Genomic DNA, 18,836 nt, shown 5'->3' with positions numbered 1-18,836 from the left:
CCAAGGGTGGACAGGGAAGCCCATGGCCAGGTGAGCCTCAGCCAAAGGGGCCCCGGGTTACGCTTTTGTAGTGGGACCTTCTGATTCAGGCCAGGGCTCCTCAGCTCGCATCCTGGCTGGGATCACCTGATGCGAGCAGCTGCCCAACCCCTGGGCAGCACCGTGAGCCTCCTGGCCTCAAACGGGTTGGGCAGCATTCACTTCCCTGCGCTGTCCTCCGAACCTGCTCAGTCATTAGGAAATGCCTCCACAGCTGGTACAGTGACAGCAGCTGTCAGCCCCAGCACCTCTGGGCGGCTCCCATCGGCTCTGTGGAGGCCCTGGGCAGAGAAGACTGACACCCCTCTCTCTCAGGTACCAACCAAAGTTTGTGTGGGGGAGGGGCTGCTGGCTGGGGTCGGGAAGGGCTGGGGCGATGCTGTGAGCTGAAGCTGGGAGTGATGGGACAGGAAGGAGAAAGGAAGCAGATGCGTGTGCTGCTTGTGGGTGGGGAGGCAGCTGTGGCTGAAGCTGCCCAGCTTGCACTAGGGCTCTGGGAGGGAACCCCAGGGGTTCAGATGCAGCACTCTGTCTTGTGGGGTCAGGGGAGCCTTGGGTGGGCCGCATCTGTTCCTCATCCCTGTCCTGGAGATACGATGCTCCTATGAAGGATCATGGGTCCAGGAGCTTCGTGAGGTTGGCTCCATTCAGCTACCCACTGTCTTCTCCATTCATAAACGGACAGAGAGACAGCCCTGCTTAGGAGCACTTGAGAAACCGATCTAGTCTCTTTCCTGCTGGGGCTGTACCATCTACTCCTTTCACTAAAGCCTGAAAGCATCTCCATGGAGGCCCATCTCAATCCAAGTAAAGCTATTGTGGGCTGTCAAGCAAGGCTGTCCTGAGTTCGAGTCCTAGGTCATCCCTACACTGGCATTATGACTTGGACAAAGTTACTCTACTTAAGCCCTACGCCTCGGGTCCCTCGTCTGTAAAGTCTGTAAAATGGAGATAATACCTACCTCCCTGACTTGTCAGGATCCGGTGAGGAAGGGATTTGAAATGCCAAACACGTAATTAGTGCTCAATAAACGGCCGCTGTTATAATTATTTATTATTAGCGCAACACTGGTCTCACTTCAGCAGGGAAGGCTTCCCAGCCCTCCTCTCCCCGGTTCCCTAAAGGCACCAACGTGAACATCTTTGGTATAGAATGCTTTGCAGCGTTACTTGTCCAGACTGTGCCCCGGCTACAGCACGCTCTCAGGGTTCTGTCCGCTGGGCTCCCACACCCCAGATCCCAAGACAGAGTCAGGCCCCCTAGAGGCACTTAGCAGAGTGGAGAGAAAGGAGGGTCAGGAAAACCCTGAGAAAAGGAGGTAGAAGGTGGGGCGTGTTGCCCAAGCCCGAATGGTGCGGCTCTCCCGAGGCACCAGGGGAGGTTCTGCTGAGTGACCCGGTGTCTTTGACACTCCCTGGACTGCCTTCTGACTCTGCCTAGAACCCGGAGCAGGGGAACAGCTCCTCCCCTGCTCAGCCCTTTCATGACTTCCTGACCTGGCTAAAGGCTCACCCAGTCCATCAACACGGTCTAATCCTGCTCTCAGCATCACCCAAGGAATCTCTCCTCTTCTCTTTCCATCACGGCCAGGTGACCTTGAGTCACACACTCTCTCTCTCTCTCTCTCTCTCTCTCTCTCTCTCTCTCACACACACACACACACACCTCCCCATCTCTAAAGCCTGATATACTCATTTATAAAGCTAGAAGTGCTGACTAAACTATGTGGAAGCCCTGTTTTCTTTATTTGCACTTGTTTTCCTGCCCGCCTGAAGTGTCATTTCTCAGTTATCCAGATGGCTTATGCTCCTGGTCATCAATTCTCCTTTAAAATAAATCTATTTAAAAACAAAACAAAAACCTTGTGTCCAAGCATGGTGGCGCAAGCCTGTATCCCAGCATGTGGTGAGTAGAGGCAGGAGGACTAAGTGTTCATGGTACTCATACATATATAGCCTGGTTCTAGGCCAACCTGGGCTACATGAGAGCCTGTCTCCAAGAAATAGCAGAAAAAGAAAAAGAAAGCTCATAAATGTCCATTAGGCTTTAGGAAGGATTCTATGACTAGTCTTTATCCCTAGTGGACAATCTCAGTATTTGGCAAATAGCTGCCGAAATCTGATGGATGGACAGACGGATGAATGGACAGATGGAAGGAATTGCCACTGTGTCTCTTGGGGAACTGTACAATGCAGAGGAACAGTTTGGTTGTTGGTTGTCTTAAAAAAAAAAATCCCGATAGCAGCCCATTCGGTTAAGATTTTGCTGGTCTGTTAGAAAACAAAGCTGAGAATTTGGTAGCTGTCCCAATCCAGCGCCTGGCGTTTACCAGGCGTCATCCTGCCTGGTTGCTCTAATTTGAGAAGAGCTCCCTTTGGCTAGAGGCGAGACTCTGTAGACAAGATGCCTGACGGGGATCTCCAAGTCCCCTCCAGGAGAAAAGACAGGAAAAGAGTTAGCCTGCCTTGACAGTGATGTCCTTGTTACTGGGCATTTGCTGTGTCCACTTGGTCACTAATGCCACCACCAGTTCTGGGACATAGTACTATTGACAACCTCCTTGTTTTCGTTTGTTTTGTTTTGTTGAGACAGGGCCTCACTATGTAGCCCTGGCTGTCCAGGAACTAACTGTAAAGAGGCATGGACCACCATGCCCAGCTCTCGGTCTCCTTCTACAGAGGCTTAGAGGGCGAAACAGCTCCTCCAAGGTAACAGGCAGCAATGGCTGCTGCGGATATGGATATGCAGATAAGGTATTCAGCACAGTTCTACCACCTGAGGCCCCCATCTCCCAGCTCGGAGGCCGTATTAGTCACGTCAGACACCAAAGAAACCTCCACAGAGGTTTTGGGCTGCTGCCATGGTCCTGTGTCCCATCATCATCTTTTAAAATTTTTTAATGTTAGGACATTTTCAACTCAGCAAAGGGGATTTTTGACTAAACAAGAAGGGGGTGGGGGTGGTTCCAAGAGATCTGTGATCTTACTAGATCCCTCCTCCTGGTAGCTGATCCTGCTCCTGCCACCTCACCTGCCAGCTCTCACGGCAACTCTGCAGTCCCTAGTGGATCTTGGGGTCCTTGGTCTCTGTCATCCATCACATATCAACTGTGGGGATTTTGGTTATTCTGGGTAAGTTTAGGCTACACACTTGTGATTCTGGAGACTTGTGCACGAAAAGGCGAGGCCTCGCCAGTCATCCAAGCCGGTGCTTCCTTCAAGGTCATCCGCAGTCCTGTGAGAGGATGGCCTGGCCCTTCATTACCTCTCAGATCAGTCTGAACCCCGCTGTGGGCTTCAGGCACCCACAGCTTTGATTTCAAACAATATTAGGACTTTGACCACTCATCTGGTTTCTCACCAGACTCGGATCTCAGTGGCTTTGTCCATTCCCAAAATACCAGGCGCATCCTCCCAGAATGAAAACCTGCTTTTACTGAGGTGAATCAGACCCTCTGACAGGCTCGGCCACCACATAAGGAGAATCTAAGGATGCTTGCACATGGCTGGTGTGTGACTACTCAGAGCCCAGCAGGCATTTGCATGGGTAAGTTCCAAGCTTTATTTATTTATTTTCAAATCACTTTATAGTTATGGCTGCCACTGGGAACAGAGTCTTGGACGTGTTGACATGAGGCATGGGCTCCTGCCTGGCTCAGCCACAGATCAGCCAAGGGGAGGTTTGCAAAACAGTCCATGCACTATACAGTAAACCCAAACTAGACACTGACCAGGCTGCCTATGTCTGGCCAAGCTCCTGTTTGCCCTGGGAGTCCAGTCCAGCACTGAAGCAGGAAGAGGTGAGGCAGTGACATCAACAGTGTTTGTCATAGCTGTGGGGAGGCACCAGGAGCCTCAGGTAATCGACCCACTCCACACACTTCCTACCCAAGCCTCACACTGTTGGGATCTCTTACCCATTTCCTGATGCCGGCCCGGGAGAGCCTTGCAGCTCCTCTCTGGGTCCTAGGCTTTCCGTCTTAGTTTGATCCAGGTAGGCCTCTGAGGAGAGCCAGAACGGGAAAGGGTAGGAGGAAGGAGAGGCGGAGAGAGGACAGGTGGCCGTGTGGAGTGAGTGGGAGTCAGGGAAGAACAGGGAGAGAAGGAAACACGCCGAGATGTTCACAGCCCTGCACTCCGCCGTCCCCAGGTAAGGCCTGCTACCTCTGAGGGGCCATGTCAGAAGGAGAGAGTAAGGACAGCTCGGGCAGCGAGTGCCCCGTGTGCTACGAGAAGTTCCGAGACCTGGAGGGCGCCAGCCGGACCCTGAGCTGCGGCCACATGTTCTGCCATGACTGTCTGGTCAAGTACCTGCTCTGCACGCGGGTGGACGGGCAGGTGCAGCGGATGATCGTCTGCCCCATCTGCCGCTACGTCACCTTCCTCAGCAAGAAGAGCTCCCGCTGGCCCTCCGTGCTGGACAAGAGCTCGCAGACCCTGGCTGTGCCCGTGGGCCTGCCCTCGGTGGCCTCCCCGGACCGCGGGGGCCACACAAACCCCCTGGCTGTCTCCCAGCCGGTCTGGAGACAGTCGCCCGGCCAGGGGGCTCTGGACCTGCTGCCCGCCCTGCCCCGAGAGTCACAGATCTTCATCATCAGCCGCCACGGGATGCCGCTGGGGGAGCAGGACAGCGTGCTGCCCCGGCGCAGCCTGGCCGAGCTGTCGGAGGCCTCCCCGGCGCCCAGCGCCAGCCGCTCCTTCTGCTGCCGCTCGCGGGCCCTCCTGCTCATCACCCTCATCGCCGTAGTGGCTGTGGTGGCTGCCATCCTGCCCTGGGTGCTGCTGGTGAGGAAGCAGGCATGAGCAGCAGCACGCAGAGGGGAGCGAGGCTCAGCGTTTAGGCCGTGCCCGTGCCCTGCCGGCCTTGGCTTGGGAGGGGACAGAGGGTCCCGCTGCAGACCCGGAATGATGAGGCTCCAAAGGAGGTCCTAGGCTCGGAGAGGATGGGGCCAGGCCGGGAGCTTAAGGGCTTTGTCTCCACCCTCTCCGTCCCTTGCCAGTGGGGGCTTTGGCATGAGGAGAGGCTGCGGCCTAAGATCCTCTGCGGCTAGCACTGAGCAGCGTCCTCCCTCTCAGTGGCCCCATGAGTGTCCCCAGCGAACCCCCTCCTCTGGGCTGGAACTGAGCAAGCTAGAAGCTGGGAGGCTACCGCCCTCCTGTAGGGTCACAGACCTGCCCAGTAACCAACCTGAAGCCAAGACACGAGGTAGTGCTGCTGGGCCGCCATCTTGAAAGAGGGAGAAGATGGTCTGAGGCTGTGGCCCGGGATGAGGTGGGGGGAGACAACAGAAAGGGTTTTCTGGAGAGTCACGATCCCAGCAGGAAACCCTGTTGTCAAAGAGGCCACAGTTGGCAGGATCGCCCCAAGAAGCGGAGGTTTCTGTGAACCTCCAGGCCAAGGAGCAGGCCCGATTTTGAGTGTTGGGGTTCTCAAGGGTGAACTGGAAGACAAGGGGTGGAGGGGGGTGCCCTACAGGTGAGGCGAGTCAGCTGGGAGCTATGTGAGCAATTAACCCTCGGGGGCTCCCACCCCCCTTCCTGCCAAGTCCACCTCCTCATGAGCCAACCACTCATTAGAGGCCGCACCAGCCGGGCCAGTTCCCCGGGTGGATTCTCCAGGGCTGAGCTGGGTGAGGAAGGGTGGGGAAGATGTGCTTGTCAGCGACACTGCTGTCTCAACAGTGCAGAGCCGGCGCCGCTCCCCTCATGATGAAACCTCTGAGGAAAGCCCCAGAGTGGGTCTCTCTTGAGGAAGACTTCAAGGAAGCTAGTCCCTGGTGACTGAAAACAACAGGGCCTTTCCAGCTCCTGTCACAAACAGAAGGGCTTTGGCACCCTTCGCCACAGAAGTTCACTCTCTGTGGAGAGAACACTGGGCCTCTTAGCTACTTCTTGGGGGTCTGCATCTTAGTTACATCTCCAGTGGTTGACATCCGGGGACCACCAGAGAGGATGTTTGCGTCAGAGGGATTGCTTTAAAGAACTCACCAGCTGCTTTATAGCACCAGGAGGGAACAGGGAGACTGTGGGCAAAGGGTGATATTTATTATAGAAACAAAAGTTTGAGTCAGCTTCCCAGACTCAGGAGTCCGAGTCCACCCCGGCCGGACCGCATTAATCGGTGTCCTGAGTTTCTGGGGAGCTGATTCCAGACCTTTCAGATGCTGTTGTGTTTGCTGAGGCTCTCTAAACACACCTGTGATGTTTTCATATTGCTCAGCTGAAACTTGTAGAAAGGTCGAAAGCCATTTTTAAAATAAAAGTATATATTTTCTCAAAGAGTCCAGAAATCTTGCAGCGTGTGTAGACTCTTAAAGTGATTCTCCAGACTGAATACACAGATCCCACAGCCCCAGAGACTCATTTGTAGAAGAAATGCAAAGCATTTCTGGTATCCTTTACCAGTTAACTTATTAAATCCTGCTCTGCCAGTGAGGTTGGGGTGTCAGGTGAATTGTTGGGGGAATGCATTTTGGGGGGTTATTTTGTTTTTGGGTTGAGACAGGGTTTCCCTGTGTAGCCTTGGCTGTCCTGGAACCACTTTGTAGACCAGGCTGGACTTGAACTCACAGAGATCCGCCTGCCTCTACCTCCTAGGGTGCTGGGATTACAGGTGTGCACCACCATGTCCTGCTGGGTTTTGGTTTTGTTCAAAACAGGGTTTCTCTGTGTAGCCCTGGCTGTCCTGGAACTCACTGTGTAGACCAGGCTGGCCTCGAACTCACAGAGACCCACCTGCCTCTGCCTCCAGAGTGCTGAGATTAAAGGCGTGTGTCACTATCACCCAGCTAGAAATGCATATTTGTAAAAGCCTTCAAATAAAATTGGACACATATTCTTCTCAAAGTTTCCACTTTGGCCCAGAAATTTGTGTTCTAGAAATGTGTTTTCTTGGTGCAGCTGTCTAGGTGGATGGTGACACACACACAATATTATATAATTGAGGCTGTGTTTATAATAACAAAGGATCAGAAAACCCCTAAATGATAACCAACAGACAACTGTTATTAACCTTGAGGTACAGGGCCTACGGTCCAGAAAAGAACCAAATGATGCAGCAACCATGGGAAGGAGCCGACCCAGAACACTGAGTCCTGAACACAGCGATTTGTGTGGGATGGGGAATAATAAATATATTCTTTTTAAGTCAAGAAAATGTTTATTGTAAAAGGAAGTACAGAGCTGCGAGAAAGCGTTCAGCAGGAGAGAGACGGTGGGCTCAATTTCCAGCACCAAAAAGAAAGAAAAGTAAACAAAATGAAATTGAAAAATAGTCAACACTAAAGATAATTTTTAGTGTAGACTCCTCTTGCCCAGATGGGAATGCCCCCCAAGAATACTTGAGGCTCTTAGTGTTTGTCATTGTTGGGGTTCCTATCACCTTAGTGAAACACCATGGCCGAAAAGCGACGGGAAGAAAAGGGCTTATTCCGACGACACGGCCTCATCACTGTTCAATACCAAAGGAACAGTGACAGGATCTCAGACAGGCAGGACCTGGAGGCGGGAGCTGATGCAGAGCCCACAGAGGTGCTGCTCATGGCTGGCGCAGCCTGCTTTCTTATAGAACCCAGGACCGCTAGCCCGGGGTGGCCCCACCCACCGTGGGCTGGGCCCTCCCCCACTGATCCCGAGGGATTTCCTCAATTAGTTCCCTCCTTTCAGGTAACTCTAGTTTATGTGTCACGTTGATGTAAGATAGTCAGCACACTGTGGGTTCAAGTCCCCGACCCACTCGGTGGCTCACAACCATCTGTAACTCCATTGCAGAGCACCTGATGCCCCCTTCTGGCCTCCATGAGCACTAGGCACGCAATGCGGTGCTCACCGGATACATGCAGCCAAAACCCTCATACATGTAAAATAATAATTTAAAAGTGTAGCTAGAGATGGCAACGCGGTTAAGAGCACTGGCTCTTTTCCGGAAGACTTAGCTCCCGGCACCCAAAGGCGACTCACAACCGTCTGCAATGTGGAACTTCAGTCTCAGGGCACCTGGCGCCCTCTTCTGGTCTCCACAGGCACCAGGCATGCAATGCACATGTTACATAGACATGTATGTGTACAGGCAAAACACCTACGCACATAAATACATAATTTTAATATTACAAATAAATTTTAAAAGAACGATTGTGAACAGCCAAAGCACTGGTTCTGTGGTCCAAGAGCGTCAGCTACTGGCTGTGTGGGGCTGGTCTGTCCTGTGCAGAGCATAGCTGGCACCAAGAAGCACAGAAAAATGTTTCATCTTGGTGGTGTTCCTAAAATTCTTGTGGATTTTTTAAAAATTATTTATTTATTATTTATGCATGTATGCCTACAGGTCAGAAGAGGGCATCAGATCTCATTATAGATGGTTTGAGCCACCATGTGGTTGCTGGGAATTGAACTCAGGACCTCTGGAAGAACAGCCAGTGCTCTTAGCCTCTGAGCCATCTCTCCAGCCCTCTTGTGGATTTTTTTTGGGTCCCACCATTCAATGTGTTTGCTTTGCTTTCTCTACCTTGCCTTTATTTTCCTAAAACTATCATCGAAGCAACTACCTTTCCCAAGGTAGCACAGGAAGATCAAATTTGCCACATAGCTGGGCGAATGGAAAGAGACCAGGCACATGAGCAGAAGGGTGAACACAAAACTGGACACGGTGGCACATGCCTGGAATCCCAGCACGCGGTGCGCAAAGGCGGGAGGCCAGAGCAGAGCGGCCTGGACCGCAGAGCGAGACCTTACCAAACAGCAGCAAAGCCAGTCGTGGACTGCTTTTCTCTCCCTCTCTTCAGAGGCGCCTGCACATGAATACGTGAAACATGCACCGGATGTTCTCTCCCACTGTCACTGGATCCTGTAACGCTACACGGTCCCCAGGGTGGCCGCCGCCGCCCCCTTCCCGGGCAAGCTTAGGAAGCTTCGCATCTGGCCGGATTCTGGAACCAACGTCCCTGGATTGACTTTCCAGAAACAGTGGAAAGGTGCTGGACAGAGACTTCCCCGGGCCTCCCCGTCGCGTGAACTGACTGCTGCTCTGTCTTCTGTGCACACCGCATCCTATCCACACATCCCGTCTCATTTCTGGGGATAGCATGCCATGCTCCTCTGTTGCCTGTGTCTCCTTCTTCCAGGAAAGTGCTCCTTCAGGGGAGGAGTTTAGTAGTGAGCGTGACACCAAAATCTGTGTAGTGCACACCTGCACACATGTATGCACGAGTGAATATGATGCCTCGGTGTCTGGAAACGCATGTAGTGTTCAATTTAGATGTGAAATCCGGATTTAAAAAAAAATCCTGGGGCTGGAGGGATGGCTCCGTGGTTAGGAGCGCTGACTGCTCTTCTAGACAGCCCAGGTTCAGTTCCCACACGGCAGTTCACAACTGTCTATAACTCCAAGACCTGACACCCTCACGCAGACATACACATAGGCAAAGCACCAATGCACGTAAAAATAGAAATAAAGATTTAAAAAATATTTTTAAAAAAATCCTGGCTTTGATACACCTCGGCTTTACAAATGCCTGCTTCAGAGTGATCCCGGCGGGTAACTTTAAAGGATCTTTTTTAGCCAGGTGGTGGTGGCGCACGACTTTAATCCCAGCACTCGGGAGGCAGAGGCAGGTGGATCTCTGTGAGTTTGAGGCCAGCCTGGTCTACAGAGCAAGTTCCAGGACAGACAGGGATACACAGAGAAACCTTGTCTTTCAAAGCCAAAATAATTGAAGGATCTTTTCAGTTGGATAAGAAGGCAGAAAAGGAGGAGGAGGAGGAGGAGCCAGATACCCAATGCACACTGGCAAGATTCACAGACCATAACTAGGCTACTGGCAATTTGTACAGCAACCTCCCTGCTGCATAAGGTGGCCGTGCTGTCCAAACCTTGAGCTAAGGTTTCATCCTGATGGATGACTCAGAATGACCGAGGGAAGCAGGGAAGCCCAGACAGGGCAGGGTGTCCACAGAGAATGATGGGAGCCCTAGAGGAGGAGTAGGAAGAGAGGAAGGTGATGAGGGCCTTTCTAGGAGGAGGGGCTGTTGGGAAAACTAAAAAAGCTCCTCTAGAAAGCAAGCTAGTGAGTCTGTCAGGAGGAAGGAAGGTAGAACCCTTTGGCTTTTCGTCTTTGTTTAGCCACAGAACCTAGTTCCCGGAGAACTTCATCTGCTTCTCGCCTCCATCCTTTCCCTCGAGTTATGCCTTGTGGATCTAATTTTAACATTCTTCAAAACCCAGTCAAGGGTGACCTCTCTGACCCTAAAGCTAAAGGCTCAGGTTTCCTGGGACCCTGAGCTTGTTGCTTCCCTTCTCTATCCCCGCTCTTGCATGAGGTTCTGCAAGAATGAACCTGGAGTTATTTTGTCACTCTAGTGTTCAAGGCTGGCCCATGAAGGATGCTTCATAAGCATTCGTTGAATAGGTTTGCTGCAGATTTTGTTCAATTTCTCTCTTTTTAAAAAACGTTTTATTTATTATGTATACAGTAGTTTGCCTTCTTGTACCCCTGCACGCCAGAAGAGGGCGCCAGATCTCACTGTAGATGGCTGTGAGCCACCATGTAGTTGCTGGGAATTGAACTCAGGATCTTTGGAAGGGCAGCCAGTGCTCTTACCCTCTGAGCCATCTCTCCAGTCTTCTTTTTCTTTTTTCTCTCTCTTCCCCACCCCGACCCCAGACAAGGTTTTTCTGTGTAGCCCTGGCTGTCCTGGACTCGGTTTGTGGACCAAGCTGGCTCAAGCTCACAGAGATCCACCTGCCTCTGCCTCCCTGAGCGCCGGAATTAAGGGCATGCCCGGCTTTCAATGTTTCAATTACACATAACATTGGGGCTCTTTCCTTTACGGAATATTTCGTAGCACAACGATTTTAAAATCATGAAAGCACAAGAGTCTGTCTGAACCCTCAGAGGGCTGGTCTCACCCTCGTCCACTTGACAGTAGGCCCCTACCAACCCAGCCATATAGTTCTCAGGGGAACTGGAGTCAGCCTCGTGGGTTCCGCTCCGAGTGATAGCACCTGTGTGTCCTTGCTCCTCCCCTCACTGTTGTGTGGCTCAGTCGCCCAATCCGTGAGGACCACACGCCCACGTCAGCCTAATGGGAAACGTAATGGGAAGGCCATGGAGGAGTGAGCTGAGCATTCAGGACGCTCCCCGTGTCTTATGAAATACGCGTCTCCTCTCGGCATGACTCCTACGTTATTCATTCAGCAGAGTCCTTTCGCAGAGGTGGGCTCCCTTGCCCAGCCTCGTCAGATCTGTAACCGGTAACAGGGGAGGCGTTTTGTAGTTGTGGTTTTAAGGGTACACCAGTCTGCGCTGAGAGGCCCCCCTCTCCCTCTTTCTTTCTCATTCATTCATTCATTCAATTTGATACAGGGCTTCTCTGTGTAGTAACCCTAGCTGACCAGGCTGACCTCGAACTCATAGAGATCCGCCCAGAGTGCTAGGATTACAGGCCAGGCCCACGTCTGCTCCTTTACGCATGATCTTTAAGGCATCACGAGGGAGCCAAGATCTAGCTCCAACGTCCTGGTGGGGGACGCTCTCACTGGAGAAGGACCCAGAGCAGTCAGAACCTACCCGGATGTGGAGGCAGATGGCTGGGGACTAGCTCTAAGGCACGCCTTTGGGGTGGTGAGGGCCATGTCCCAGAGGCACTGGCGGCTAAAAGCAGGGCTCGCGTTTTCCCGGCTAGAGGGACGCTCGACGCCCAGGAGTGGAAGGGTGGGTCCCCCGGGTCCTCTCCATCTTCTCCCACTCCTCCGTTTCCCGGCCTACGGTCCCTAAACGGTCCTCTTCATCCCCACGGGAGCACTGCCTTCCCCAGAGGATTCGGCCTAGCGTCTACGCGCAGTTCCCCTCCGGGCCGGTAGGTGACGCCAGTCGTCCACTCCCAACTTCTTGTCGCTCTCCCTTCTCGCGCGCCGAGACTCTCGCGAGATCTCGCGTCAACTTACGGAACCGGAAGTGGCGAGGAGACCTCTTTCCTTCTGCGGCCATCGCTGGATCGCAGCCGGTGAGTGTTCGGCGGCCTGTCGCGGGCAATCCGCAGCCATCCGAACCTAGGCGGTGAGGCTTCCTGTCCCGGGGCCGCGAGGCTGGCCTGCTGTCCCGATGGCAGCCGCAAGCCATGCTGGGATGGGCTTGGCCTGCGTCTTTTCTAGGCAGGGACCGCGGGCCTGGAGAGGGGTGGGGAGCAGATTCGTGGACTGGAAGGCCGGCGGGGCCTGTGGAGACGGCGTTAGTCAGTCTCGAGTCTTCTGCTCGCCAATTGGAAGGCTTTGGAGATCTGCCCTAGCTCCCAGGCTCCAGCGGGGAGCCCCGGTGGCTGACTCCTCCAAAAACAGTTCATTTGCCCGCATGCTTGGGAGCGGGAGCTTGAGGCTCCACTCTGAAGAAAAGCATAGACTTGAGCGTGACCTCTTCCAGTGGAACGTTTTGTGCCTGCGAAGTGAAATTGTTGCTGTTCGGGGAACTGGCTGAGACCTGAGGCTTTCCAGGGTCTTTAGGGTTTTTTGGTTTTTGTTTTCAGCCAAGATGAAGTTCAATCCCTTCGTGACCTCTGACCGAAGCAAAAACCGCAAGCGGCACTTCAACGCGCCTTCTCACATCCGGAGGAAGATCATGTCTTCCCCTCTTTCCAAAGAGCTGAGACAGAAGTATAATGTTCGCTCCATGCCCATTCGAAAGGATGATGAAGTTCAGGTGTGTGTCCCCGCTTGGTGGGTCTAAATAGAACTTTGCAGTTACAGGGGGGAAACTCAACTCTTCTCTTTACTAGTTCTCCACTGACCAAATGCATTCCCTGCCTTTCACTTAATAATGCCTGCTTTTGGTGTTTGAAAGGGTTGCTTTACCTTTGGATTAAAGAACTGAAAAGCGGTCTGCCTTTTGTTCCCTGCCTCAACTCTGACTGTTCTGGCAGCTAACGGCTTGATCTGTGTTTGGGGTTCTGTTCTACCCTGTATGTACAAGTCCTGGATTTGAGACCTAGTAATACTCCAGTCCCCTCAACTGTATGGAGCTGTTCCAAGTAAGTGGTGTGTGCATAGCTTAGACATTCTAACTTACGTGCCTTGCCTTCCTTAATTTGCGTTCAGGTTGTCCGAGGACACTACAAAGGCCAGCAGATTGGCAAAGTGGTCCAGGTGTACCGGAAGAAGTACGTCATCTACATTGAGCGAGTACAGCGGGAAAAGGCCAACGGCACAACAGTCCACGTGGGCATCCACCCCAGCAAGGTGGGTATCTTTGAGAGAAGGAAACCACTATGCTTGGCTTTGACAGTGTGATTGCCTGTCTGCAGGACATCCTGACAGTGGCCCATATCTTAAGGCAGTACTGCAGAGACTTTCTGAGATCTGTGTCCTTAGTGTGCCCTTGAAGTAACTTTTTCTTGCAAGGTAGTGCATACCTAAAATTCCAGCTCTTGGAAGGCAGAGGTAGGCCTCTGGTTTCAAGGCCAGTGTAGTCTGCAGAACAGCCAACGCTACAGAGAGAGAAACTGTCTGAGAAGGGGTAGAGCTTCAAGCCTGTTGAGTGAGCAGTGGGCCCATTGTAGCACCCTTATGGAGTGGGTTAAGGCAAAGCTGGGGTTGTGATCCCACAAACTAAACCAGGATAGAGCATCGCTCTCCTGGATTGTTACTGGATTGTTCACTGTACATGGTGACCAGTAACAGGTGTTAGGGCGCATGGTCAGCACTAAAAAGTGTTAGCGCTAAAAATGTAATTTTCAAGCTACAGACAAGCCAAAGGACTTAATGGCAATATTAAAATTAGGTCAAGATTTCCTTCTCCACCACATAGTACATTGCAATGTCCATGGAGGTCAAAGATATTCAGATCTGTTGCTCATCTCTCCACCCAGCTGGAGATTGCTCAGGTTTTTCAACACAGGGTTTCTGTATAGTCCTGGTGTTCAGGTCTGCCTCCTGGGTGCTGGGGTTAAAGATCCCTGCTGCTGTGGCTAGCTGAGATCTCTGGTATTTCCAGACAGGGTTTCTCTGAATGGGGCTGTCCTGCAACTCCGTAGACCAGGCTGGCCCCTAACTCAGAGTTCTGCCTGCCTCTGCCTCCCCTGTCCTGGGATTAAAGGCGCATTCTGCAAGCCCAGCTGTGGGTTATCTTTGTGTAGGTGGGTTAGCTGTTCTGTAGGCAGCTGTAGAGGTTGGCCTGGAATTCAAGGTGATCTGCCTGCCTTTGGCTCCTGCTACTAGGTCAGTTTTCAAGGGTCACATACAGTGGCTTGGTCTTTTTGTCCTTAGTACAGCGCTTGGTGAGACTGGTCCCTGAGTGGCCTCTGCTCCAAACACAGGATCATTTGTTGGCTTTTAGAAAGTAATGTTTAGGCATCCACCACTGGTGAGGAAATGGCTGATGGGACCTTGAGTTGGGCCTGGGTGGCTACTTACAACATGGGCCGTTCCTTTTTCTGCAGGTGGTTATCACCAGGCTAAAGCTGGACAAAGACCGCAAGAAGATCCTGGAGAGGAAAGCCAAGTCTCGGCAAGTAGGAAAGGAGAAGGGCAAATACAAGGAAGAAACCATTGAGAAGATGCAGGAGTAGAGGCCTCTCACAGCTATCATTAAAGACTGTTTCCGTAGTCCTCTGTCTTCTGTGGTGTTTTCTGTGGCTTGTTCTGCTCTGGCAGTCTTTGGCTCTCGTAAGGACAGCCATCCTCACACATGCTTACTTGCACTGTGACAGTCTGTGGACCTAGAATTGGTCTTTTATGTTTCGGAAACTGTTCTTTGTTTTGTTTGTTTGTTTTGGTTTTTTTTTTTCTGTTTCCTAATGGTGTCCTGGAATCAGAACAATTGTGAGGTAGTGAATGTATAGCTGGTCTCAGCATATGCTGAGGGTCTTACAGGAATGGCCAGTTGAAAGTACTCCTAATGGGCTGGTGTCTGGACTGAGCCCTTACTTTATTCATTGCATCTTCCTTTGGAATAGGGACATACCATGGTCCCTCCCTGGAGGGCAGAACAACTTCAAGTGCCTGTTCTCCCAGCTGTGAGTCTCAGAGGTTGGTGCCATGTTGCAGGCCTAAACTATTTGAAATTCATTGGGGAAACTTGAAATTTATGTTTAAGGCTATATGTCTGCCTGTGCCACATACCTGCAGTGTCTACAGAGGCCAGAAGAGGGCATCAGATGCCCTTGAGGCAAATTGTGGGTTCCCAGAACTGAACATAGTTCCTCTGAAAGAGCAGCTGCCTCTCCAGCTCTGGCTTAGACAAGAGTGGCTGCTGTGGTCTCACAATGAGGGTTTTGTTTTCCTGTGCTGGTGTTGGCAGGGTGCGAGCCTTTGGGCTGTAGTATGAGGTGCTTGAATAGTAAGCAGCAGTGGGTAGATCAGAGGTGCCAGCTGAGCTGGGGCCAGAAGCCTGGGTCATATTAGCAATATTAATTTCCAAAAGAATCAGGTTCATGGAGGAGGGTGTCAAGTGCCAGCCTAGCTGAGAGAGTGGAACAGCCCACTCCAGGGCTTTGCTGATGCAGTCAGTCCAGCTTATGGCAAAGGTTGGCCAGGTCCAGAAGTCAGATGGCTGCTGCTCAGCAGATTTCCAAGCCCTGCATCTTCATTTTAAGGCTGGTGTGCACAGGGAGACACTGAACCCACCCTGGAATAAACTGGCCCAGAGAGGAGGTGAGGCCAAAAGCAGACCTGAGGAATAAGCTGGGTTTGCTGTAGGAAAGCTTTACCAAAGCCTTTGGTGACAAATGCTTTTCCCAGTTTGGTTTGTTTGGGTTTTGTTTTGTTTTTCCCCGGTCTGATTTGGTTTGGTTTTTGCTTGCTTCAGACAAGGCCTCACTGTTTAGACCAGACTGGCCTCAGAGATCCAGCATGGCCAGCTGCATCACTCCATGCTCGGATAGCTTCGCCCTGGTCGCCTAGTGAGCAGTAGGTCATGCCTTTGTGACTTGAATGACTTGAATTCCTTTTGTAGTCGGCTCCATAGCCTCAGGCTGTTTCACGGCTCAGCCCTTGAGAAAATATAAAGGCCAGGGCTTCAGTGAGAGGTGCAGGTTCAGTAAAGGAGGGGTGGCATCCAGCTGGGGTTGCTCAGCACATGGGGAAGGTGCTGATTTGACAGCTCTATGGAAGCATGCAGCCTGGTCTACAGAGTCCAGGACAGCCAAGACTACTCAGAGAAACCGTCTCGAAAAACCAAGAAAGAAAGCTCTGTGGAATGACATTCCAGATCAGAAAAAGCCAAAACTGGTAATGAGTGAGCAGGAAGTGAGTATGACCTGAGAACCAAGCTCTTGGATCGCCTACCCCACCAGCACAGACCACTCAAATCCCTGGCACCCATGTGAAAAGGGCATGGGGGCTGGAGAGATGGGTCAGAACTTGATATTTGTTGATAAATAAAAAGCTGTGTGGGTGGGAGCAGGACCCAGAGGACCCAGGTTCAATTCCCAGCGCCACACGGCAGCTGACACCTCACCAATGTCTGAACTTGAGTTTCTAGGATCCTGATGCCATCTTCTGGCCTCTGTGGGCATGAGGGGCATTCACATGCACACAGGCAAAATACAAATGCATAGAAATAAAAAACAAAAAAGCACATTGGAGGCTGGACAGTTGGCTTGGCAGCTAGGAGCACACACAGAGGACCCAAGCTGAGTTCCCAGCAGCCCACGACCTCATTAACTCAAGAAACTGTGTCTCTTAGTAACATGCATGAAGAACTGTGTGGGATGCTTGAAACATCTTAGATGTAGGCCAGAACTGGCTGAATCTTGGCCTGAGTCTGCCTCTCATGTACACCTCAAGAATATAAAATCATGCTGTGTTCTTGGCACAGGTCAGTGCATTCCAGGAGGTGAGTGGTCACCATGGAAACCACAGGTCTCTGAAGCAAAACATAAAAGTTGGCTTGAGGTCACTGCTCTAGCTAGAGAGGGAAAAGGCCAACAGTGTGGGTCACAATTCAGAACCAGGATGACTGTGATCCAGGCAAAAGATCTTTGTACTACTGCCTTCTCAAGGCCTAGAAGAAAGTAGCTTCTGGAACACCTGAGCTAGAATAATAAACGATTCTACAAACCAAGCATGGCGGCACATGCCTTTAATCCCAGCGCTTGGGAGGCAGAGGCAGGTGGATCTCTGAGTTTGAGGACAGCCTGGTCTACAGAGTGAGTTCCAGAACAGCCAGGGCTACACAAAAACCTGTGTTTAAAAAAAAAAAAAAAAAAGGTTCTGCAGAGATGTACACAGGGGAAGAAGGGTTTACAGCCGTTCATCCCCCTCATCCCACATCCGTCTTCCTGTGTGTTCCAGAGCTAACTAAACACTATTCTGAGCATCCCTCATGCTGGGCCCCCCCTCTCCAGGGACCAGTAACAGCCTTGATGCTGCCTTGATGCTCAAAGACAGACAAGTCCTGAGAAACAAGTTCACACATGTGAACGGATGTTACCAATGAACGGTGGGGGCTCGTGATCTGCCAGCTACCGGCAGATCTTTAACTTCAATAAAGAGTTGGAAACTTGTAATAGGTTTTTCTCCCCAGATGAAATAAGCCAAATTAAAGAATAAAGGCAGGTTTATTGCGGGCAGCTCTTGGGAGGATTCACTGACCTCACAGGAGGCGTGAGTGAAGTCAGCATGCAGACAGGGAGCGAGGGGGACAGAGAGAGAGTGTGCGCACATAGGGAGAGAGAAATACCGAGGGTTTGGGGGGTCTGGGTTATATAGGGAAGAGCCTCTGGGGGAGGGGAAGCCCAGGCCTGGGCTGGGAAGTTCAGGGTAGAGGGTGGGATACGCCAGCCATGCCTGTAACAGGTAGGGACTGAGGGATGTCTTGCCCTTGTGTGTGCACACCGTACGAGCCTGGTGCCCACGGAGGCCAGAAGGGGTTAGCAGATGGTCCAGAAATGGAGAGACAGGTGTGTGTGAGCACCCTGCAAGCGTGACACACACGCTCTTACGGCTGAGTATCTCTCCAGCCCCAGCCATCACTTTTTTTGATGAGCCAGTGTTACTGTATCAGAGGAAGCTGCATCATCTTGAGGCAGGAAAGGACATCGTTTCCCAGCTTGTCCTAGGGTCTAGGGGCTTGTCCTGGCCCTGGCCAGGGGCTCACATTCCGTTCTCCTTCCAAGATATTGTCCTTTGTAATAGTCTAGCGGTGTTTAGGAGGCCCGGTTACTAAGATAACTAGGTCCCCTCCCTCGGGACCTCCCCCCTCCTGGTTGCTGCACAGCCCTGCAGATGTGGCCACCATCTGTGCTGGGGAGTGACGGGACCGTGGGTCAGCACTGCTCTCTTCCCAGGAGCTGTGCAGGTGTGGACACCTCTCTCCTTGGCTTCTTCCTGCTGGCTGAGCAGAGTGGGAAGTGGACCCTCCCTCCCCCCCACCTCCCACCCCCCACCCCCGCAAACAGCCTTCCCCTTTTACCATCTCAGGGTCAGGAATCTCCCACCACAGGCTGTTCCCAGATGGACAATATATTTTGTCCTCATGGTTTTGTTTGTTTTTCAAAAAACAACAACAAAACAAAAATCACTGTTGTGCCAGGCTTGGTGGTGGACACCTACAATCCTGGCATGAGGAGGCCTGAGGATCAATGGGAAAGTTTCAAAAGACAGTAAGAGTGCTAGCTTCTGCAGAAAACACTAAAGTCAGAAGGATGCAGAAGAGATTACTGTGACCCCTGTGCAGGGATGACACACAGAATCATGACGCAGTCTATAGTCTGTTTTTTTAATTTTAATCTCTTGAGACTTGATGAATATGAGTGTTTTGTCTGTATGTATATATGTGTGAGGGCCTGGTGCTCAAGAAGGCTAGAAGATC

At 51.8% G+C, this 18,836-nt stretch overlaps 2 protein-coding genes across 3 annotated transcripts; both read left to right on the top strand.

Annotated features, from left to right (window-relative positions):
- Nucleotides 1-243: 243 nt before the first annotated feature.
- Rnf222 (ring finger protein 222) lies at nt 244-6,164 on the top strand. Its single transcript, XM_021642513.2, has 3 exons — nt 244-354; nt 3,404-3,586; nt 4,190-6,164. Exon 3 carries the CDS (start codon nt 4,216-4,218, stop codon nt 4,840-4,842), a length of 627 nt encoding a protein of 208 aa, XP_021498188.1. The 5' UTR covers nt 244-354; nt 3,404-3,586; nt 4,190-4,215; the 3' UTR covers nt 4,843-6,164.
- Nucleotides 6,165-11,902: 5,738 nt separating this feature from the next.
- On the top strand, nt 11,903-14,632 carry Rpl26 (ribosomal protein L26). 2 transcript variants are annotated; one of them, XM_021642464.2, is made up of 4 exons: nt 11,903-12,039; nt 12,556-12,728; nt 13,124-13,264; nt 14,464-14,632. In XM_021642464.2, the coding sequence occupies exons 2-4, from the start codon at nt 12,561-12,563 to the stop codon at nt 14,590-14,592; spliced, it is 438 nt and encodes a 145-aa protein (XP_021498139.1). In that variant the 5' UTR covers nt 11,903-12,039; nt 12,556-12,560; the 3' UTR covers nt 14,593-14,632. The 2 variants fall into 2 exon arrangements, with proteins under 2 accessions (XP_021498139.1, XP_060220983.1); XM_060365000.1 differs by having other exon boundaries at nt 12,022-12,092.
- The last annotated feature ends 4,204 nt before the right edge of the window (nt 14,633-18,836 follow it).

The sequence above is a fragment of the Meriones unguiculatus genome, chromosome 11, assembly GCF_030254825.1.
Source record: "Meriones unguiculatus strain TT.TT164.6M chromosome 11, Bangor_MerUng_6.1, whole genome shotgun sequence".
Lineage (NCBI taxonomy): Eukaryota > Metazoa > Chordata > Mammalia > Rodentia > Muridae > Meriones > Meriones unguiculatus.
Note: the sequence above shows the minus strand (reverse complement) of the source record. Positions and strands in the feature narration are given on the sequence as shown.